The 23,675-nt window shown below is 50.1% G+C and overlaps 1 protein-coding gene across 6 annotated transcripts in view; it reads right to left on the minus strand.

Moving 5' to 3' along the window:
- The window catches only part of CRACDL (CRACD like), a 494,359-nt gene that overhangs the window by 119,521 nt on the left and 351,163 nt on the right, over positions 1 to 23,675 (minus strand). For all 6 annotated transcript variants that reach the window (XM_078658203.1, XM_078658205.1, XM_078658204.1 and 3 more), the window contains exon 5: positions 18,568 to 18,729. In XM_078658203.1, coding sequence (XP_078514329.1) covers positions 18,568 to 18,729 — 162 coding nt within the window. The remainder of the gene's footprint in view (positions 1 to 18,567; positions 18,730 to 23,675) is intronic.

Here is a 23,675-nt window from a genome sequence, read left to right on the forward strand (position 1 = left end):
GGACGTAGAGGCCTGAATCACCAGGCTCTCGGGGGTGGGGTGAACGGGCAGAAAGCAGGGGTCGCCCGGAGCCAGGCGGTGGCATCGGGCCACGTTCCCACCCACAGGGAGGCCTGTAGGTGGCTTGGAACAGGTGCCCATCAGAACGTCGTTGAGGGCTTCGTTAAATGGCAGTAGAGGCTCAGAGGAGCTCGCCTACGGTTTGAGCACCTCAGTGAGGAGGTTAGTCCTCACGGCCGCGACAGGGAGCTCAAGAGCCAAGGCCTTGGCCGCCCTGTTTAACACCACGCTATAAGTAGCCCCCTCCTCCGAAGCCACGGAGGGAGGAGAGATGAATCCAGTATCGGCGAAGTGTCCAGACCACTGGCCTCCCCCAGCTCATCTGCCCAGTCCTGGCTTAACTGACACTGCTGTGCCAGAGGGTCCTCAGACCCCTCCCAGTCCTCCTCGTCATCCATCTCCTGGAAACCAGGCAAAAATGATAGAGCCAGGTCGTAGGTGAATTGGTCACCCATCGGCGTCGGAGACGGCGCCGAGCGGTGCCACTCCGGTGTCGCACCAGGACCGGGACTGAAACCGGGGACGGTGTCGCCCAAAGACGGCACCGGGAGTGACACCCTCGGGGTCGGCACCAGCGGAGGAGTCATGAGGTCGACTGGCAACGACCTGGATCCAGGTCTGGATCCTGTGGGGCCCTGCGGCGTCAGGACCGGAGTCTACGACGGTCACGGAGCCGAGCCACCCGCCGGCACCAGTGCCGGAGCCGCCGGCCCGCCAGGGCAACCGGTCAGACCCGCAGGGCCCGAAGCGCCTCAACAGGTTCCGACAGAGGGCAGTGAGTCCTCATGGCCACGAGGAATGCACTTATTTCCTCCGGCGTCGCGTGCAGCCTATGGACCGGCGGGTATGGAGCTGGACGCGGCGCCTGCGGCGGAGCCGCGAGAGCGGCGTCGCCCGAATGCCCGGCCGCGTCGCGCGAGCGTCGGGGAAGTCGGAAGAGCGATGGCGCCTACCAGAGGACTTGGAGCCCGACGAGTGGTGGTGACTCGACGAGCGGCGATGACTGCGGCTCCGCGACCGGTCCCTCGACTTCCTCCTCGACCGGGTTCTCGTGCGGCGCAGAGCCGACTGCCGGAGCCGAGCAGCTTACGGGACCGCTCCCGTCTAGCCTTCGAGGTCAAGGCCTGGCAGTCGGGGTACGACTTGTCATCGTGGTCGGCCCAGAGGCAGTTAAGGCACTGATGGTGGGGGGGTCGGTCACCGACATCAGGCGGTGACAGGCGTCGCAAGGTTTAAAACCAGGCATCCCTAACGGCACCGCGAGTCAAACTCCACTGGAAAAGTGATCAAAAGAGATCAAAAAAGTTAGCCAAAAAAATGACTAGAGTACTGCTCTTCCCGGATCTGCGCTTGCTGGCGCGGAAAAAAGAACTGACATCAGCGCGCGAGGGCGGCGTCTAAGTACTCCGACGATGTCAATCCGGCGATCACGACTCCGATGACGGACGCGGAGCCGCAGATGACGCCTACCGACACGCAGGGGTACTGCTGACGAAAACTTTCCGGATTCAGCCTGACGCCTGGGGATATTCTAAGGTAAGGAATCTAACACTAACCTGTTTCTTTCAGATATAGTACGCTATCAATTAGAAAAACAGACCATCATAGCATAGGCTTTTTCTTTGTGGAGTCCAGACTTCCTAAAACACCAGGCAAAAAAGATGCCACAGACATGCATTTGAATAGGGTGTTATAAATTAATATCCATCTTACAGATGGAGCCTTGGATTAGTAGAGTCTGTCCAACCCCCAGTTGATAAATAGGGACCCTGAAAGTGCCAGTGTCTAAAGTGCATAAGGGACTAGAGATTCAGTACAGAGATTCAACAGCTAGTTCGGTTCAATTATCTAATACAATAATAAGTTGAAAAAAGGAAGGCGATCAAATCTTTTGTAGATGTTTTAGTCGACTATTTCTTACTTGTTGCCAACACAATGTTAGATGGGGAGCTCTATACTGGTTTTATTTCTTGTTTGAATATTTTTTATTGAGATTTCAACGTATGGTAACAATACAGAGCAGTAGTTTGAGGAGGGTAAAGTGAAGGATAGTGTTGCGATGCGTAGCAATGAGTAAATACAGCAACAGCATTATACATTACAATCTTCTCATTCCTTAACTTTCATTGCTGTAAAAGGGGAAAAAAAAACAATACAGGAAACGAAGAACAGTTCCTCACGGTGTTTCCCACTGGGGATTGTCGTTTGCATCCATAGAGCCACAAACTATCAGCTAGAGTAGAGATGGCACTTGGTGACTGAGTCGATGGTGCATATCATGCGATTGTGGCGCAGCGCGTGCAGCGAGTGTGTCTCCAGTGGGATGGCATAAGGGCAGGGTGTCGATGGGGGCCGTTGTGGGTGTGGTGCCGTCTACTCTGTTTATAAATATCCCATATTGTTTACTCAGGGGGAAAGAGAGAGTGAAAAGTACTTCAGACATGTGTCTACATCTCAAGGATGTATGTCATGGTCGCGAGACGTAGCGCGTAATGCAGCTATACGTCACTCGGTGTGTCATAGTGGGGTCTCATCGCTGTCATTCCAGCCGTGTAGGCTCCGTGAAGAGAAAATGGGAAGAGAAGGGGGAGGGGTGTGGTCATCGAACTCGGTGGTGTGGTGTGTGGGTCGTGGTGGGATCGCTTCGATATAGACGGGTCTCAGGGAAGTCATCGGGTATGCCTGTTGCTGCTTGTCTCGTTCTGGGAGGGTGTAGGGTCGTGCGCGGGATGCGTGAGGTGCGGGTAAGGCATGGAGGGTGTCGTCTCTCCCGCTAGGGTGTGGTGTCATCTGTGGGTACAACAGTCTCCCTATCTGGTGTGGCACGGATATCCCTGTCAGGGGAGTCAGGGCCGCGGTCCATATGGTCTGCCCCCTCTATTGCATCTCCGTCCCTCCTGGGGGAAGTGTCAGGTGTGGGGTCTCCCAGTGACTGGCATTCTCTATGGAAGGAGCTGAGTGTGTCGTCCCATGAAGTCGCGATTGGGAACTGCCGCAAGCCTGCTGTCTCCTCGTTATGGAGGATGATGCTTTCTGCTCTTGCCCAGTTGTCCAGGGAGATGCGCCAGTGTTGCGCTAGGGGTGGGGCCGTTCGTTTCCAGTGTTTGGTAAGCAGCCTCTTGGCCGTGAGGAGGCCAAGGTCCCAAAAACGGGAGGGGACTCGATTGTGTTTGGTCCTCTTGTACAGGCCCAGTAGGCACGCCTCCCAAGTGTGCGGTATCGGCATGGTCGTGCATCGCTCGAGTATCAGCAGCACCGACCGCCAGTATGTTTGGATCCGTGGGCATTGCCACAGCATATGTAGCAGGTCCGCCCCAGCAAATGCACACCTCGGCAGCTAGCCGCGGCTCCTGGGAAATACTGGTTAATTTTGTCTGGTGAGAGGTATGCTCTATGTAATATGTAAAATTGAATCAGTTTAAAGCGTGCGTTGCGGGGGACGTTTTTGGGGCCTGCTAGCACCATTGCCCATTCCTTGTCCGTCCAGACCCTCCCCCTGTCGGTCGCCCATTTGTCACGCAGAGGTTGCAGAGTGTATTGTGTGTGTGACAATAGCCCTTGAGTCAGCCAGTGTATCACATGCGAGCCATTCCCCATGACGTGCAGGTGTTGTATCAGTAGATGTGTAGGAAGCTCATCAGTGATGTTTCCCCACCGTCGTGTGTATGCCGCCACTATGGAGGTGTGTTGCAAGAACTGTCCCGCTGGGATGCCCGTGTCGCTAGCCAGTGTCGCGAAGGGGATCAGGGTTCCGTCAGCATATAAGTCCGCCATGGTGTCTACTCCCGAGCGTGTCCAGTGCTACAGTGCGGCCTCCGTGACAACGGTTGTAGCCTTAGGGGTGCCTAGGAGCGGGAGCGCTGGGGCATACGGTTTGACATTTTTCGTGAGTCGTAGGCTCCTGTTGTAGCACTTTACGGCCACATCCACATGTAGCTGTGGTTGATTCTTCGCGCGCGCTAGCGGGTGGAACAGCGAGTGTATCTGCAGGAGGGACAGCGTGTCCGCGGTTGTGGCTGTGTCCTCCAGGTTCCTGCCTGAGAGCCAGGCCGCTACCCATTGTAGTTACGCCGCCAGGTAGTAAAGCTCTAGGTTTGGTACTGCGAGGCCGCCGCCATCGACAGGTGTGTATAATTTGTTCAGCGCCACTCTAGGCCTTCCAGTGTTCCACATCAGCTCCCTGATCATTCTCTCTAATTCTTTAAAAGTGCGGGCTGGGATGTACACTGGGATGTTGGCGAAGTAATATAGGAGTCTGGGTAGCACGATCATTTTCGTCAATGTAACTCTGCTTGGCACATTGAGTGGGAGAGTCTTCCAAAAGGCGATCTGTGACCTAATGGACGTGATAGCGCGTGTCAGGTTGCCATCAAGGATATCCGGGAGCGACCTGTATATATATATTCCCAGATATTTGAATGTGGTGTCGTGCCATGGTAGTTGTTCGCCATTGATTCTGATTTCGGCATCCGGAACGTCGGGAGCGAACGAGTATGCCCCCGATTTGGCCCAGTTTACCTTGAGGCCCGACATGGTCTCAAAGGATCGGAAGATGTCCGATAGTTCCGGTGGCAAGCTGACAAGGTCTCTGACATACAGGAGCAGGTCGTCAGCGTATAGCGATACAACGTGTGTGCCATCTGCTAGTAGTATGCCCCAGTTCGCACCTTTGCTGCGCAATATCTCAGCAAGGGGTTCTATTGCCAACGAGAAAAGCTGGCAGCCTTGCCTGGTGCCTCGTCCAATCTTAATGGCGTCGGACAGTAGCTTACCCGTGCGGACGAGTACCTCGGGGTGCCTGTACAGCAGTCCGACCAGTTCGATGTATTCGTCTCCTAGGTCGAATTTACGCAACACTGCCAGCAAATAGGTCCACTCGACCGAGTCGAACGCCTTTTCGAGGTCTAGAACTAAGCAGCCCGATCTCGGCCATCCCTGCACCGCGTATTCCTGTATCCGAAACAGCCTTCTGATGTTTTGGGAGGTGCATCTAGCGGGCACAAAGCCGTTCTGGTCGCTGTGCACCAGGGAGGGCACCAGTGGCGCCAATCGTCTGGCCAGGGCCGACGCCAGGATCTTGTAGTCCGTATTCAGGAGCGCTAGGGGCCTATACGATCCAAGGACTGTGGCATCTCGGCCTGGCTTGGGAAGAGACACCAACGTCGCCTCGTTCATTGACTGGGGTAAGGTCGAGTCGTCCAGTGCCGCTGAGTATACTCTGAGGAGCTCTAGTATCAGTATATCAGAGCAGGCTTTATAGTATTCGGCCGGTATCCCATCAGGTCCGGGGGCCTTGCCATTCGAGAGGGCAAAGATGGCGTCTCGTAGCTCATCCGCCTCCATTGGCGACCCAAGGTCATCTCGCTGGTCATCCGTAAGGGTAGGCAGCGTGACCTCGTCCAGATAAGCGGCGATATTCGGACGTGGGGTCTGTAGGCGCGACCTATACAACGTTTGGTAGTGCGCTACAAAGGCTTCGTGGATCTTCGCTTGGGTGTGTACCACGGGGCCGACAGGTGGATGTATCGCCGTCACAGGCGACGTTCGCTCCTCACGCTGTATTAGCCAAGCTAACAGTTTGCCGGGTTTATCACCAGTGTGATGTGTGCGGGCCGAGTGTGCCGTGTAATTAAGATGTTTCAGCTTATCTATTAGCCTGTCATGTTCTTCCTGCGCTTCTAACAATCTAGCGTCCGCACCTGTAGTCGCTTCCTGTTCCGCCTGCATCAGGTCCGTCTCTAGGCGCCTCAGATCTGTCTCCAACTGTCGTCGGGAATGAGCTTGTGTGCCTAGACATCGCCCCCTGAGGACCACCTTGAATGCGTCCCATTCAATCTGTGGAGTTGAGGCCGTGCCAGTGTTATCCTCGAAATATTGTGCTGTTTGTGTGCATATGGAGCTTCGAAATTGGCCGTCCAGTAGCAGGTCAGGTTGTAACCGCCAGGTAGGTATCGGGGGTCGGGGTGTTCCCATGCCAGACTCAGGATGTGAGGGTTGTGGTCAGAGTGTGTGCGGCCCATATCGCAGGTGTCCGTGACATGTGGCAGGAGCTCGCTGGTGACAATGTACCTATCTAGGCGCACGTGTAGAGCATGAGCCCCAGAGTAGTACGAGTAGGCCCTGATGTGTGGATTGCGGCTGCGCCACGCGTCCTGTAAGTCCCATTGTGTGGACCACGCCTGAAGAGCGTTCGCAGCAGTCTGTGCCTGTGAGTTGGGCGGCGGGAGGTGGGATCGGTCCAGGGCCAAATCCAACGTACTGTTGTAGTCTCCACCCAGCGCCCACGGGGTCCCATGCCAGGGAGCTAACGTGTTTGATAACTGTGCAAGGAAAGCCGCTAGGCCCGTGTTGGGCGCGTACACCGAGGCCAGCACCAGTGGATTCCCGTCTAACCTGCCATGGACCACAACGAACCTCCCTCCGGGGTCTACGTGCGTGTCCAATGTCTTCCATGGAGTGCCTGGTCTGACCCACACTAGTGTCCCTTTAGCATAAGATGAGTAGCGTGTGGCATATAGTTGCCCCCGCCATCGGCGGCGTAAAGTGCAGGTTTCCGAGTCGCTGAGGCGTGTTTCTTGTAGGAGGGCAATTTGTATGTGGTGACGTTTGAGATATGAGTAGATCTGGTAGCGTCGGGATGGTGTGTGCATGCCCCTGACATTCCACATACACACCTTAATGGCAGACATTACAGTTTTTTAACGGTCCCTCTCCTCCCGGCTTCCCGCCATCCCTCCCCGAGCCCCAAGATTTCATCGAGCAAATGTTTCCAGCATTACACATCAATAGCGCAGCTATGTCTACCCTCCACTTCAGCAGATGGGGGGAAGGGAAAAACATGACTAATGTAACAGTGATCCATTGAACTTGATGAGCGTACAGAATACCAAAAGGTCGGGTGCGAAACGTGCTCCCGTCCATACTCTCGAGGAGAGCAACAAAGTCTAAGTCGAGGGGGGTAGTCGTGCAAAGCGCACCGTAACAGTGGTATCAAATCAACAAAGTCATTGCATGGAGGCCCTCCACCTTCCCGGGAGGTAAGCGCCATTCTAAACCATCCTTGCATACGGAGGTCCCCATGCACACATGCATTAAGTCACTATACTTTACGTGTCCCAGTCTGGCAGCTGCCAGGCGCGTCATCTCCGGGTTCGCGTCTCAGCCAAACGTAGATTTCTGGGATGTTTCCGAGGCCCGTGCCCACCGGAGAGGCCACAGGTGTGCACTTACTCCGTAGATTGTGTGCAGTGCCGAGGCTGCCATTCGTCGTTGAGTGCCCCCGCGCTCACGGGGTCGGGCCCTTGCCCGTCCACTTCTCTGAGTCCGCCATGGTGCTCTACGGCAAGTGGTTCTGAGAGAGCAGGCCTTGTGGTGCAATCAACTTATATATTCCGCCGTCTGGGGCGTGACATCTGGTCTGTCCTCCGATGCTTGTGCATCCGGTATTCCTTAGATGGCTTCATCGTCGCTGGGAGGGTCCTGTTGACTGCCGCCTGCTGTTTCGCTCTGTGCAGGGGAACGGCTGAGTTCCATCACCAGGCGGAGGGCATCTTGTTTCTCCTGCTGCGTGGCGCCCTCCACGCACGCCGGTCTGTGATTTTCGGCGGGGTCTGCGTCTCCTCCGGGTGCTTCCGGTCTGTCGCCTAGGCATGGGACCCGTGGCAGTCCTGGGGTCCGTATCCGTGCCGCTGTCTAGCCACGCCTCCACTTCGGTTGGGTCAGTGAAGAAGTGGGTCCTCTCACCAGCTACGACCCGCAATTTCGCGGGAAACAGCAAAGAGTATTGCAGGCCTAGCTGTCTCAGGCGTCTTTTCACTGCCAGGCAGTCGTACCGTTGCCTCTGCACTTGCACAGTGTAGTCCGGGAAGAACATCACTGACGCATTCTCAATCCGGATCTCCTGGAGTTTGCGCGTTTCGCGCAGGATGGAGTCCCTGTCTCTATAGTTCAGTATGCGGAGCAGCATGGGCCTCGGGTTGGATCCTGTAGTCAGTGGCTTAGTGGGGACACGGTGAGCACTTTCCACCATAAAATGCGGCGAGAGCGTCCCCTCCGGTAGTAGTTCCGTCAACCACCGTTCCATGCGGTCCTCTGGGCTCCTTCCTTCCTATTTCTCCGGGACCCCTACCAGTCGCACGTTGTTTCTTCGTGCCCTACCTTCCGCATCCTCGGCCCTGTCTTCCAGAAATTCCACCCTATTCAGTAGGTCTTGTATGTGTTTGGTCGATTGGCCGGCCTGGGGTCGAAGTTCCTTCACATCACTTTCCAGGGATGCGGTGCGTTCCGTCAGTTTTTTATGGTCCGCTCTCAAGTGCGTCAAGTCTATGACCACGCTGTCGATTTTGGTAGCTAGTGATGTGCGGGTGAGCTGGATGGATTCTTCCAGCCTTTCCATGGCTGCCAGCATGGTGTCTAATTTCGCTGTCGTCTGATCCGGGTCGGTACTCTTCCCGGATTTATCCATCTTGCCCTTTGAGTTTGCACCGCCGGTCCCGGTTCTGGTTCTCGGCCCGTTAGACATCTGTGCCGGGGCGCTGACGCGGCGCAGCAGCGAGGCCTGCCGTCGGAGGGCGAGTCAGGGCGCGGGCCTCTTGCGCAGCGGGGGCTGAGTCGGCCTCGCAGAGTCTGTGGCTAGTAGGTGGGCAGCTGCTTGTCCCTGGGTCGCAGCGTCCGTGTGCTACAGCGCCCAGTGCCAGCCAGGTCACCGCTTCCTCGTGCGCGGGCGGCACATCATAGGAGTCCTCCCCCCAGGGGCGTCGTGGGTGCGCCGGCGAGTCCCTCAGGCCTTCGTGCGCCTCACGGGGCGCAGCCGGTGATGGGGGCCGCTGCGAGCTTCTTGTCCGCCCTTTCGTCCCGTCCGGACCTCTCTTAGACGTGGGCGTCTATGCTCCCTCGTCGCGTTCCGGCAGCGGGTGTGTGCTCTATCCCCAGGGGCGTACACCAGCGCCCGCGTCCAGGCCACGTCCCCGGTCGTAGTCGCCTAGGCCTCCTCCGCTCACCTCCGTCCGTTGCGCGGCCTGTCCGTGTTCTCCGCGTGTTGGGGTTCGGCCTTGGACCCCCGGGATGTTTGGCGGCTCGTCTCCGGTCGCGGTGAGTCGTCTCTGCACTCCTGGCCTCCGGACCTCAGCCCTCCGGTCAGTGTCCCGCGACCGCCAGTCTCCACTCAGCAGTGCAGGCGTCGGGGTCGGCAGTGTGCAGGAATCGGCACTGTTGGTTGGGCAGTGACAGGCCCGGGATTCCGTTTCTGGACGTGTTGGTGCGTTTCGCGAGTGTTGCTTGTGGGCCGCACTTCCGGGCCTGTTGTGTTCGGCGAAGCCTCGGGCTTTCCTGGGCGCACGCCGGGTTCGGAGGCGGCGTGTGCGGCCGCGTCTCCATGGATCCTGCGGTGCGGTTTGGGTGTGCCGATTGCCTCCAAAGTTGGTGAGGTGCTTGGTTATGGTCCCCCACTGCAGCGCCGGTGGTTATCGGCCGGCTGCGGATGGCGATGTGCAGGATAATTGCGCCGGGAAGGGGAGCTCGGCGCGGAGCTCTACCCGAAGGCGTCCATGTCGGTCGCGTGCGTAGCCACGCCCCTATACTGGTTTTATTTCATATGGGGAATGTTGTAAGTTTAGGGTAACAATGACAAAGATCTGAACTTGTGTCGTCCAAATACTTTATCAAACATAGATTATAAAAGAGGGCGTGGCCAAGCCGCAGACCAAGATGGGCGCGCAGCATTGAAGCTCTGCTCGCCATCCTGGCACAGTTGGGGTTATCCCCAATATACGTGGCCATGATCAGCACGTCCTAGATGCCGCCAGCCCCTGAGAGTCCGCTGAGACCGGGGCTGCCCTACCGCCGCTGAACAGAGCCTGCATCGCTGTGATCTGAGGGGCACGGCCTGAAGCGAAGAACCTGGCTTGGGAGAATCTCGGCCTACGATTCGGCCAGAGCTCCGGGACAAGTGGGCCCAGCAACCCCGTCTCGGCGGCCCAAGGTGGGGGCATGGTGGTAGGTGAGCGGACCGCGAGTGATCCTTTAGTGTGCTGCCCTATCGGCATTCAATCGTCGGTGTGACCGGCTTGCGCCCTACTCCCTACCCCACTGGGCGGCTCAATCCTCCTCCCATCAGCCCTGGAGAGACTGTGGACACAGACGAGCCCGGCGACGGCGGCCTAAACACCAGAGTCCGGCTGACGGGGCAAAGCGTGGAGCGACTCGCTACTCATTGAGCACGCCTGTTGCACTGAGTGCGGACTGACCTACGCCAGTAAATCGGCAAATTTAGCCTATCAACAAGCCCCGCCATTTCTCCCAACTACATTGCAGCCCTTTTCAGTGTGGTGACTTCCTCCGGCCCCCCGCCTGGACACAGCGACTCGCATCACCGCCTTGGGGCCCCCTGGCACACCGCACCCAGCGCATGGTGGTACCTGCTTGCAGCAAGGCCCTACAGGGAGAGCTGCAGACGCTGTAGTCCTTCGCTGGTCCGCTCCTCTCTCCTCAGGCACCAGAACTGTGTGCACTCCTGTGGGGGATCCACTACCGCACCTTTTTCACTGCCAGGGAGACACTTACATCCCATTGCTTGCTCCTGAAGGGATGCTTCCTTGCTTTCCACTCCTCAGGTGCCGGGTATCCCCCCATTAACTGTGACACGCATAGCTGGGCCTTCATCGTGAGGTACACGCCGGAGCCTTTCATTGCCTCCTTTTCGATATCATTGCGCTGCGGCATGGGCCACAAAGACCCCAAACAGAAGACGCTTCCTTTTGAAAAACTCGCCGACATGGCCTCAGAAAGTAACCCTAGGATGGCGGAGGTTGGGCAAGGTGTGGACCAACCAGATGACTCCTGTGCCCAATCCACAGTGTTACTACAGGAGCTGAAGATGGGCTTTCGGGCTCTGGATGGCCGATTTGACGCACTTGACAAGAGCCTTGCCGACATGGGGGCAAAAATTCAGGTACACAATCGACGCCTGGATGTCGCGGAGGCCCGCATATCTGACATCGAAGACAGCACTGCCCAATCCTGCAAGAGGCTAGAACTTATTCTTAAGGATGTGGCCATTAAAATTGAAGATTTTGAAGCGCGCACCAGGCGCAATAATATTCGCATCATGGGGGTTCCGGAATCTATAGCCACTGGCCGACTGGACACTTTGTAGAAACTCTTAGCTGACCTGTTCGGTAGAGACTCCTTCACACCAGGCTTTGTAGTTGAACGCACACACCGCTCACTTGGGCCTCGGCCCAATCCAAGATGTCCTCCAAGGCCCATCTTTGCAGGAGTCATGAACTAACGGGACTGTGACACTGCACTGCGCCTGGCGAGGGAGCGTGGAGACGCCGTCTGGCAGGGCTCCAAGATTTCGCTGTATCCTGACTTCACAATCATGGTGCAAGAGGCCCGTCGCAAATACACAGGTGTCAAATCCACCCTCAAGAACCTTGGTTTAAAATATGGCATGTTATACCCGGCTACAATAAGAGTGGATGTAAATGGCAAGACTCGTATATTTGATAATCCAACCGAAGCGCAGGAATTTTGCCAAGCATACAGATGGAACAATCAGGCCGTTGGTGACAATGTCCCCCCCTCCCCGCCGCACAGTGAGTCCGATGCCCCAGCGCGGAACTCTTCCCAGGAACTGGGTCTAGCTGATTCCATCAAACATTTTGATTTTTTCAATGTAACTGTTTTGGGATAAGGTCCTTTATCCATGTGAAATAATTCAAATGGCTGGGTAGTTTGTGTGGTGCTACCGCCCCTCAATTTGGTGTACACCTTGGCTTGGTTTTCTATTTTATGGTTGTAACACGTTTGGGTTCTCTTCAATTCACTGTCAAGTCAATTGGTATTTTGTATACTATTTCCAGTTTTCGGTAGGCCTTGCTTTTCTGGTCGCGAGGTTGGGTGGGGGGCAGGAGGGGGACAATTGCTTTGGCATAAATGTTACAGGATTTTCAAGAGACTATTCACTGTCACGGATAACATGTACCTATTATTTCCTTCATTTATCATACGCATTGAGATCTTAGATGGCCCTGTTGGGTAATATGGCAGGTCCCTCTGGCCTCTCTTTAATGTCCTGGAAGGTACAGGGCCTTAATGATAACCGCAACAATCAACACCTCCTACATATTTACTCCGCCATAAAATTGATATAGCTTTCTTACAGGAGACACCATCTAACCCGCTAAGACTCCATTCACTTCGCATTCAGTTGGGGTACACACAGATACTTTGCCAATTATAGTAATTATGCTAGAGGTACAGCTATTCTCATTCATAAAAAACTTCTCTTCAACCCCAGCTCGATCGTAGATGATAGCGAGGGACGAAACACCATTGCAGCGGGGTCGTTATTGGGACATAAGATAAGTCTAGTGTGTATCTACGCCCCGAATACTTATTCCCCGGAGTTCTTTCATTCTCTATACAGTCAACTAACAAAATTGTGTCCCGTGCTTTTTCTTGTGGGGGGGTGATTTCAATTTGCTTCCAGATCCTGTGTTGGACAGTACCTCCGCCTCCCCAGACTCTAAACCCCGCGCACGCCAAGCACTGCTCGACCTTTGCAAACAACTTCCATTACTAGACATCTGGCGGTCTGGAAATCCCACCCACACAGAACACACGCATTATGCAGGTCAATACAACACATGGACGAGGATTGACTATTGGTTGATTTCCCCAAGTGTCTCCGGTTGGTTTCACTCCCTCACGACACTTCCAAGGACATATTCTGACCACTCCCCCGTTGTGCCGCACCTTGATGTCCCCCGACCTGAATGGTTTGAACGTCAATGGCGCTTCCCCAGCTGTGCCCTGTTGATGACTCCTTTAATAATGAAGTATGGGAAGCCATTGAAGAATATTTCTCCATCAACACCGGTTCGGTAGAAACTTGGGCGGTCCTGTGGGAGGGTTTCAAGGCATACATAAGGGGTGCCTGTATCGCCAAAAACGCTAGTGTGCTCAAAGATCTGTGCAACTCACTGTCTCTCATAGAGCATGACCTGGCTGCACTTGACGCCGTCATCAGGCGACCCTCTGATCCAGAGTCGGAAAAGCAACAACTCGCGGACTACAGGGAAACTGCAGATCGCAAAATTCTCTTTCTGGGCAAATACCAGGCGGTAAGGTGAGGGGGGGAAAGGCCAGGCCGTGTACTAGCCCAGATGCTTCATCCCCCATACAGTAAGGCCTACATTACAGAGCTCTGTTCTCCCGCTAACGAAGTACTCTCCACCACTTCAGATATTCGCGACAAATTTCTGGACTATTTCAAAACCCTCCATGCATCCAAAATAGGAAGTAATCCCACAGCCCAAGAAGACTATCTGAAATTGCATTAGTCTACCTTGAAAAATACATGCAAGCCTTCTTAGCGGAACCAATTTCCGAAGCTGATGTACTTGCTGCCATCGAAGCCCTTCGATCCTCCTCTGCCCCTGGGTTAGATAGCTTCACTGGTGATTTCTACAAAAATTACCAGGATTTTTTGGCACCCCAACTCATTGAGGTGTACGCAGAGAAACAGATCCTTCCACCTACCCTACGCGAGGCTGTCATCATTCTCCTCCCTAAACCGGGCAAAGACCTGCGTCTCTGTGGGTCATATAGACCCCTATCTTTATTAAATCTGGACTATAAAATCCTTGCCAAAATTATCGCCATGCACTTGTCTCAATTGATGGAGTTCATCATCTCCCCAGCTCAATCCGGTTTTGTTCCCAACAGATCCACGTCCTTCAATCTTTGGACTCTCTTCTCAGTCCTCCATAGAATCAATCCAGATACCCCTTCTGCGGCCATCCTACTTGACACAGAGAAGGCATTTGACTCCCTGGAGTGGCCCTTTTTTCTGTCTGTCATGCGCCGAATGTGAATGCCGATAGGTTTCATTGCTACTACTTCATTGCTGTACAGCCGCCCTGTTGCGCAATTCTGAATAAACAGCACGCTCTCCCGCTCCTTCTCATTGTCTCAGGATACGCGGCAGGGCTGCCCACTCTCGCCCCTCTTATTCATCCTGGCTATGGACCCTCTAATTCGCCACTTTCAAGAAAATCATTTGCAGCGAGGCCTACAATTTAACACAGGCCCTTTTCTAGTTTCGCTCTATGCGGACAACACTGCTCTCTCTGTGAGAGGGCCTCAGATTAATCTAGAGCCTCTCATACGAGAAATAATCTGATTTGGTTGCTATTCGGGTCTCTGCATTAACTGGCACAAGTCGGTGATTTTCCCCTTAACCTCCAGCACCAAGCCATGGAAGTGCGAATTCCCTCTGGAGTGGTGTGCGGGCTCTGTTAGATATCTAGGTATTCACATCCACCTAGACACAGCCTTGATCATACGCCTCAACTACGGCCAAGCTATCAGCACCTTAGAAACACAAATAGAGCGATGGCTGAGACTATCGCTATCCATTGCTGGTAGAGTGGCGATCCTGAAGATGGTGGTCCTACCCAAGTTTTTATATCGATTTAATAATATTCCGATACCCCTCCCCAATAGCCTATTCCTGACATTACGATCCCTTCTTATTAGATTAGTAGGGGGGGGCAAACAACCTCGAGTTAGGTGGCAGGTACTTACTCTTCCTTACGAGAGAGGGGGATATGGAGTGCCAAATCTCCATTCATATTATTTGATTGCCCAATGCAGCTACGCCTATGCGTGGTTCCACCTCAATGCCAGGAATCTGTTCCTCCGCCGGAGTCTGATTTTGTCCTCTCCGAGAAATGGTCTACGGTACTACCCAGGTGCATTCCCAGAGACCTCCGAGACATTCAGACGGTGTCCACCACCAGTTGGGCTTGGGAGAAACTGAGGAGCATCACCGGTACTGCCACGCTGTACTCTACTTCCCTACCACTCCCCAATGCTCACTGGTTGCCAATAACTGGGGAAAAGGTTGTGCAACGTACATTACCTAAATTTGGCATTACCAAAATAGGGGACCTTTACCCGGATAGCCATGCCTTCTCTGCACAAGACGCGGACCGCTTCCCAGACGCCACGTTCATGGATAGCTTTGTACTGAACCGGATGCACTCGGCTCTAAGCGCCACACTGCCCGGTTTTCCAATAGAACCAGACTAATTTGCACCTTTGTCCCTGGTCGTAGAGAGCGAACAAAGTGTTCACATCATCTCCAAACTCTATAAAGCATCCTCTGGTATAATCCCTGTAAATGATGACAGACTTCGCAGACATTGGGAGGAGGACCTTGACCATCCAATCACTGATGACCAATGGGCTGACTGCTGCACGGTCACGAGAGACATTTCCCTTAACAGTAGGCACAAACTGCTACATTTCAAGTTTTTGCGCAGGATGTACATTACACCAGCCAAGTCTCACAGACTAGATGAGTCCAGACCCCACAATTGTCGCAAATGCGCAGCTCTCTATGCTGATTTCGCACATCTCACATGGACCTGCTCACTCCTACAACCCTATTGGGAGTCGGTGTACAAGACCCTGGGTGAAATGATCGGTCTGTCCCTAGTCCCCATTCCTGAAGTGGCACTGTTAGGCTATGTGGTCAATTTTCCCAAAAAGGTGCAGAAATTTACAGTGCTAGGTTTGTTATTGGCCAAAAGAGAGATCGCAATTCATTGGGGTCGCAGATTAGTCCCCACATTACAGAGTTGACTGGGCATCCTGCAACACAAATTGCGAGATATACTCCACCACTTTACCTACTACTTCTCGCCCCAGGGACATATGGGGTCCATTCAGGACATTTGTTGAGTCGCATAGGCAGCAGTCCACTACACAACTGGAGTAAGGTATAGTCCTGACTGGAGTTGGTTGATTGGACCATACTTTTTCAATATAATTGATATCAGGTAGCATTAATGCTTCCAGTAATGATGATTATTATGTTTGTCTTTTGTTTTTTTGGTTACGATAGGACGGGTGGGTTGGACTGTGCCGGGGTGGCCGATGTGATCTCCTACATTGCGGGGCTGACAACGATTATGTGATTTTGCTTTTTGATGTCAGACGGGACTTCTTGGTTATCAAGCTATTTGGCACACTTGTACATCCTTGCATATGTATTGCTTCAAGTGTGGAAAGTGACAGTGAACGACTATGTTTCTATTGTTCATGTATGAAAATCCACAAATAAAGTTTTTTTTAAAAACAGATTATAAAATAATCACACAATTATTAGCCAACTTAATAAACCTAATTGCATCAGAGTTGACTATTGGAGATATGCCATTCCCCATATTAATGCGGTAACACCTTTGTCAGAACTAGGTTTGAATTCTGGTGCTAATTTGGCACCCGGTATAGTGCAAAAGTGGGCGAAAGTGGGGTCCAAGAATATAGCGGACATTTGATCTTGTGAGAGGTGATTAAGCATGTTGAAGTGCACACATTAGTTCAAGGTGACTTTCTGCTTCTCAGCTCTTTTAGAATGTTGAATAAAGTATTTAGTAATTTAGATTCTAACTAGATTAGCAGTGGTCAAAAAGTATTAACCGTGTTAGTCGAAGCGCTCGACCATAAGCGCCCTGGGCAATGGAAAAGATTGTTCACCTCCATGAAGGGCTCTGATCTTAGTCAAAAAGCAATAAAAAAATAGGAAAAATGCGAAGGGTTGGAACTAACAAAAAAGATGTGGTTTGAAGTCAATATACTACATTTCAGTGTTTAGAGAGAAGACAATTGGCGCCTAATGCTATTTTTTTAGTAAATGGTTGTTATACAGAATGCTGCAATTTCTTGAATGAGTCATTCCTAGCTGGCCGGGCCATTGCTTTCAATGTGCCTTAAGGGCTTCTGCAAATTGGTTGCATGTAATCGGTCTGTGTCCCCCTATGCAGGAATTTTTTTAATTAAATATTTCAGTATTTGGAAAACGACTGGCAGGTTAACTAGCTCTCAGGATCTGGTGGAAAGTTCTGGGGTACGATCCCGCTTCTTGTTTAATCACAGTGGGCCAGATGTACGACTGCTTTCTGCATGTGCAAACAGGTTTGCGGCCCATTTGCTCATGCAAAAAAGAAACGGCCCATGTACTAACCCTACTTAGCGAGTCGCAAATGATTTGTGACTCGCTAAATAGGATTAGCGACTTGTTATTAGGAAGGAGCATTCCAAGGGGGTCCCTTCCTAATAGCAAGTCTGAACCCTATGTAAGACTGTTTTGCGACCGCAATTGCGGTTGCAAAACAGTTGCAGTTTACCACCCTTCTCAGAAGGGTGGTAAAGTACTCGCAAATCGGGGGACCCCTTCTCCTTTGTGAATGCAGGGGATAATATTTTTTAGGGACGCTTCGTTTTTCTTTTTTTAAATGCATCCCTTTTTACCTTTAAGGAAAACGGGCTGCATTTAAAAAGAAAAACTGCTTTATTTAAAAGGACAACAAAAAAAACAATATCTCAACTGGTGTCAATAGGGGAGTCAGTTTCCTTCCTCGTAATGTATTTTACATACTGACTTAACTGACTCCCCTATTGACACCAGTTGAGATATTGTTTTTTTTTATGGTATACTTACCCAGATCTCAATTGGTTTATGGGTCATACTCCTGTGGTTTTTTTTCTATTATTTAAAAGCAGTCCCAGACATGGAGGTCTGCTGAGCCCAGCAGGCCACCATACCTGGGAGGGCCAGCGATTCCCAATGGGGTCACAAATTGCGAGTGCCTCATTAATATTTATGAGGCATGCAATTTGCGATCCCATTGGGAATCGCAAACAGTGTCTGAGACACTGTTATACATTGTGATTTGCGACTCGCATATTGCGACTCGCCATTTGCGAGTCGCAAATCACTATGGTCGTACATCTGGCTCAGTATTTGTAAAATTATTATATGTGACAATGGCAGTGGCCATAGCCTTATTACTCCAAAAGTGGCAGACACAGCTGATCCCCACAATAGGGGAATGGATGCAAAAAATGAAGCATGGAAAAAATAAGTAACAGCTATAAGCAATGCGTTAAGGGGGGATTAAGAAATTCGATTTTGAGGGTGATTTATGGACGAAGCCTTGGGGTAGATCTAAATGCCTAGATAGCACCTTATTGCTTCTTTACCTATTAAGTACTTTATGCACTTTTGGTGGCTTGAACTAGAAAGGAGGCTGTCCAGCATCGTTCTTTATATTTATGTCATGTGGAGTATTTCAATGCACTTTTTTTTCTGCTGGATTAATTTTGTGGTTAAATGTGTTTTATATATGTATTTATTGTCGGTGTATAAATATCATAAATTGATGTATTTATTTCGCAATTTTTGGATCTTAATAAAAAAAAACATGGGGCTGATTCAAAAAGGTATGCCTTTGTGAATTGGCTACAAAAACACCTAAAATGGAAATATTCATATACAATTAGTACAACTATAAAACGACTGCGCCCTCCCTGCACATTTACTAATAGGTAGTTGGACGTTTCTGGTCAATTCATCAAGGCATGTAAGAATCTGTAAAAGAGTACTGCTCTAGAACAGCTCCAATGTTGTCATGTAATCTTATGTTTACTTACCCTTGATGCAGTGCTGGGACTTAAAGCTTCCTGCATTAGGGAGATTTCAGGAGGGCTCCTGGGTAAACCATCATCCTCCGAGCTGGTACCAGTGTCATCTGTCCGCCTGGATGGAATTCGTAATGGGGGCGGGCCCATCACTATAGTGCCCTGAAGCTTCAGCTGCAGCACAAAATGAATAAACAGCACCATAACATTTCACCGTTATGAACCAAAGCAGACATTCTTATTCAGCATTTTAACAATTTATTTTCTACGTTTCTTTCAACAATTAATTCATTGTAATGGTGTCTGTAATGGAAGGGTGCTGCAGAGGCAAACATCACTTCCCTATCATAATCAGCCGCAGACATAGTCAATGACTGGCCAAAGTCTTATCGTTGAAGGTAGACAACAGGAAAAACAGGCACCGCGGGTAAAATTACATTTATTCTACAACTGGAGATGGAGAAACAGCACACACCAAGAGATGCCACTAACAACATTTCATGTGAGAATCACACTCTACAGTGCAAGATACAAGATTGTAAACACTGAATAACAAGTAAATTAGCCCATAACACGTACAGTATTTAGAGTGAGTCTGCTTTACACCGCTCTGTTAACCTAACACAGTACAACATAGTAACACCACAGAACACACTGAGAAGTATTTGCTGGACTGCTCAATATCAATATATGTTAAACCACTTACAAAGTACACTGCTCCTCTCCTGTTGCTGTGCTCGTGCCCGCCCTTGCACCAGGATGGACAGATGATCACCGGGCATACTGGAGCCTTGGAAATCACGAAAGCTCACTGGAGAGCCGCTGCTGCGGGGGCCTGACTACACTGAACCCTGAGAAGGAACGCCACAAATTTCCTCTCCTACCCCCCCCATCCCCCCCCCATCAGCTCAGAGGAGTGCCACCGCCTCATAGAGGGAACAAACTAGGGAACCAACGCTTCTGGAGCCCCCACCAGCGCGGAGTCTAGAATCAGTAGCTCACATCAAAGCTATTGTCCACCGGTGGTGAATCTTCCGACAGCCTCATGCCTGTGTGTGGTGATCCTTACCAGAGTACCTTGCCTGTGTACAGATCAGTGGGAGAGATACAATGAACTATTTAATAAAACACTGGATTGGCTTGTTCTCCACACACAAGAACTTTGCCAAATCTTTGGCAGATGATGTACTGCTGACCCGCAGGCAGGTGGATTGAGCCAGGGGAGGAGGACCGCTGTGATGATTGTGTCATAGTCAATTTTAGTTCTCCGCTGCTGGTGCAGAGCCTGCTCTTTGGATATTTGAGAAATCCAATAGCTAGGAGTAATATTGAATTGATGCCTCTAGGATATTTTTATAAGTCTTGTGCTCTATCCCAACCAGGTGCGAGCAGCCAGCCTTCTAAGTCAGGTAACCTTCCAGCTCCTGACCTTGGTAATTTTAGGCACAATATTGATATTTTTTCAATTCCAATCTCCAATTGCTATGATATCTTAACAGGATATGTATATTTTATGCTTTTAGATTGTCTATTATAATCCAAATAGGTTTTTATACGGACAAATTAGATTTCTATTGACAATTTGTTTTTTATTTGTATGTGCTTTTATGGCATTTCTACCGATAAAGTATGACACTTGAAATTTACAAAGTCTTTTAGGCATGATGCTCTTTTAGGCCTTTCATTGTGGTATCTCCCAAGACATGCTTGGTATTTTAATCCCTTATATAGAAGATGGCAAACGACAATGAAGCAATCTCATACTGATGACGATGTTAGAAATGAGTGAATATGTTTGCATGTCATGCCTTAAGGTACTGGAGATTTTCACCATTCCTCTCCTGACTGTGATTAACTCAGATTAGAAAAGGACATAGATATATAAAGTCCAGGTATTCTGCACAGTTCTCGAGCTCCACGTGGTGGATGGTGAATGACTATGCAGAGTATCTCAGAGATAGGGTGTTCAAAAGATGCTGTGTATGGTATATTCAGTGACATGGTTGGATGAAGCATGTGGATTGGTTTGATGTGTTTATGGCCATCCCTGCTCAATGAATAGCTACTGTGTCTAAAAGCACCCCAAAGGGCAGGAGATAGGATTAGAGTTAATGTTTGACAAACCCAGTGCTGTGTGCTTTGGACATAAGAAAAAATGAGTTTGACTGGCACTGGAAGTTTGTCTCATTGCAAGCAAGGAGAGCGCCCCTCTACTGGTATCAGCCTTTGAGAAATATCTGCTGGATATAATTAGCAACTAGGAAATAGCATCTGGGAAGAAAGGTTGTTCTATCAAAGCTGCTATGTTCCTCCTACTTCAATCAGTTGTCCTGATCAGACTGGGAGGCAGCATTGTTCATCCTCAGTTTTCTTAGTTGTCCCATTGTGGGAAAAAAATATTCAAAAGTTTGACCTTTTTACCTAGGTCTTGTTGGAAGCTGCCCCCAAAGCTGGACACAGAAACATACAGTAGGATGTTGTTTTAACAAGGCATTTTTTTCAAAACCTGAATATGCTCCCCTCCACTCTATCCACTTCGCTAACAGTGAAAGTTAAATAGTCAATATTTACTGCACAAACCTTTTGATATGAGGTGAGTCTGCCAAGTTCTCCACACAGTCAAAGCTAAGCAAATATATGTCCACTGGCAAAACACATAAGTGTCAGAAAGGAGAAAAACAGGTTTAAAAACAAGAGCTATTCGTCCACGCGTAGAAAGCCCTCTACAACATCGGACCAGCTTACCTCAATGACCAACTTCAAATCTACCAACTGTCCAGACCCCCACGTTCTACCTCTCTCAAGGGTACCCCACATCCACAGAAGCAAGTCAGGAGGGTGCACCTTCTCCTTCATAACCTCCAAGAACTGGAATGAACTTCCTGAACACATCAGGACAGCACCTTCATTTCTGAACTTCCGCAAGAAACTGAAGACCCGGCTGTTCAATTAGGAGCTCAGCAGGGCCTTCGTTCCTGCTTTGCCACCTGGAAACCCACATGGGTGATAGATTGTGTCACACAAAGCAACATAACAGGACAACAGCATAGTGACCCAAGAAGAGCTCCAAAATATATAAAACAAATAATAAATATGCTCTGATTCAGGTCAAAGGTCCACCAAGTTAAGGAAAAGTTTGATGTGTCCCTTTAACTATCTTACACAGGGATGAACTGTGCTTGATTTTGATCGAAGATTAGCGGGAGAATACATTACAACAGGAGATGCAGCAGACTAAATGTTACCTTGATATCTGAATTCATAAAAATGCAAGCAATAGAATCAGGGTATAACATTATGTCGTCATCTGCTTATGGGATGTTGTGCCCAACTACACACCTTTAATTAACAGACTTATCCCATAGCACATTGCCGCAAGTGAGGGAATAATCCACTGTACATCAACATCGCCCATATTCTGTTTGGCATGACCTACTATGAACAGCTGAGAAATTCATCCTCAAAAGGATTCAAGCTTATTCCTGCAAAATCAACAACTCTCAAAAATCATTCTGCAACTACTCCCTGAAATGCATAAAGAAAATGGATAAACCATCAATATACTGGCATTGGATCTAACACTCAAACATTAATTTCCCTAAAATGTTTGAATTGCAGCCCCATTTACTAAGGTGTTAACAACAAACTGCTAGAACAGGTTCTACACAACTTGGTTGAATTGCAATTGACCAGGGAATAGGTGATACGGAATACTTCAGCCAAATTTTCATATACACTAAAAGTTCTTTGAGTCATACTTGTTGACTAAGGCAACGGTCAATACCTAACCATATAGAGATGTCACCATGATTAGAAACGTGCACAAACATACACAATCGATGTAGGGGAGGGAAACTGAAGATCACAGCAGGGCTAATCTTAAATCACGACACAGACTTTCAGTTATGGAACATGGCAGTTACATATTGTTTGCCACAGATTCATTCTCCAAGTTCCTCAAGTACCAATATGGCTCTACATGAATTCAAAAAGGAAACGATTATCAAAAAAGTGTGTGTGTGGGGGGGGGGAGTGAAGAGGTGGTGCTTAACGGCACCAAGGTGGGCGCATCCTCCTCTCCTGAAAGTTACAAATAATCAACAACGTCCCCCTTACGTAGAGTTAGTGTATATCCTGGTGTTCATGGAATACACAATATGTGTTAAAATACCCCTCACACACCAAAAGGGCCAAATTACCCTTCGCTCCAGTCTTGGCTCATGGGGCACTGACTCCTAACCTCCTGAGCTTACTACATCAGCATTACTGACTAAGCCAGGAACACTTTTATATTTATAAATTATATCTATACACATTGATATTATTTCTACATTCACTCTATTTTTAGTGAGTGACAGGGGGATCTGACCCCGGTTCTGACGAAGGGGCATGGCGCCCCGAAACATGTTGACCCGCACAGGAGAGTTAGCCCATTAACTTGCTTTACCTCTCCGCATCACTTTTTTAACAATACCAGCCAGTGTTTATTAAACATTTTTTTCTACCACTTGGCCAGGTATTTTTTAACTTCACCTATTTATTATCACTCCTGACCCTACTGACACTCACTCCCATTCACTCAAATAGCACCCTCAATATAAAAAGGTGCTCCAGCGTAGTCGCTTGTCGCAGCACTGCCCCGTCCCGCAGCGGGGCGGGAAGACCCCAATGATGAAGCATGACACCAAGGGCCCTTTTGGTGTGTGAGGGGTATTTTAACACACATTGTGTATTCCATGAACACCAGGATATACACTAACTCTACATGAATTCAGCCATGTAAGTTTAAAAGAAAATGCTGGAGTGTTAATGTAGAAACAGCTAACTCTAAAGAGGAAGAAATGGAGGATCACAGCAGTAAAAAAGACAACAAATGGCATTACTGTTCCTGCCCATGGTCTCCACATGTTAGAACTTGCCTCTGTTGCATTCTCGCTGAGACAGCCTATCTTCTCTGCTGTCGCCTGAATTAAGACAGACTTCACTTGAACAGTTCGTACAGGACTGGGGCCTGAATCAATCAGGCTGGAGTTGACGTAGATTTGGATTTGAAATCTGGTGGACACACACATTACAGGATCCAATTGATTAATTTCCAGAATTCTAAATTATACACAACA

This window comes from Lissotriton helveticus, chromosome 8 (assembly GCF_964261635.1).
Source record: "Lissotriton helveticus chromosome 8, aLisHel1.1, whole genome shotgun sequence".
Taxonomy (NCBI): domain Eukaryota; kingdom Metazoa; phylum Chordata; class Amphibia; order Caudata; family Salamandridae; genus Lissotriton; species Lissotriton helveticus.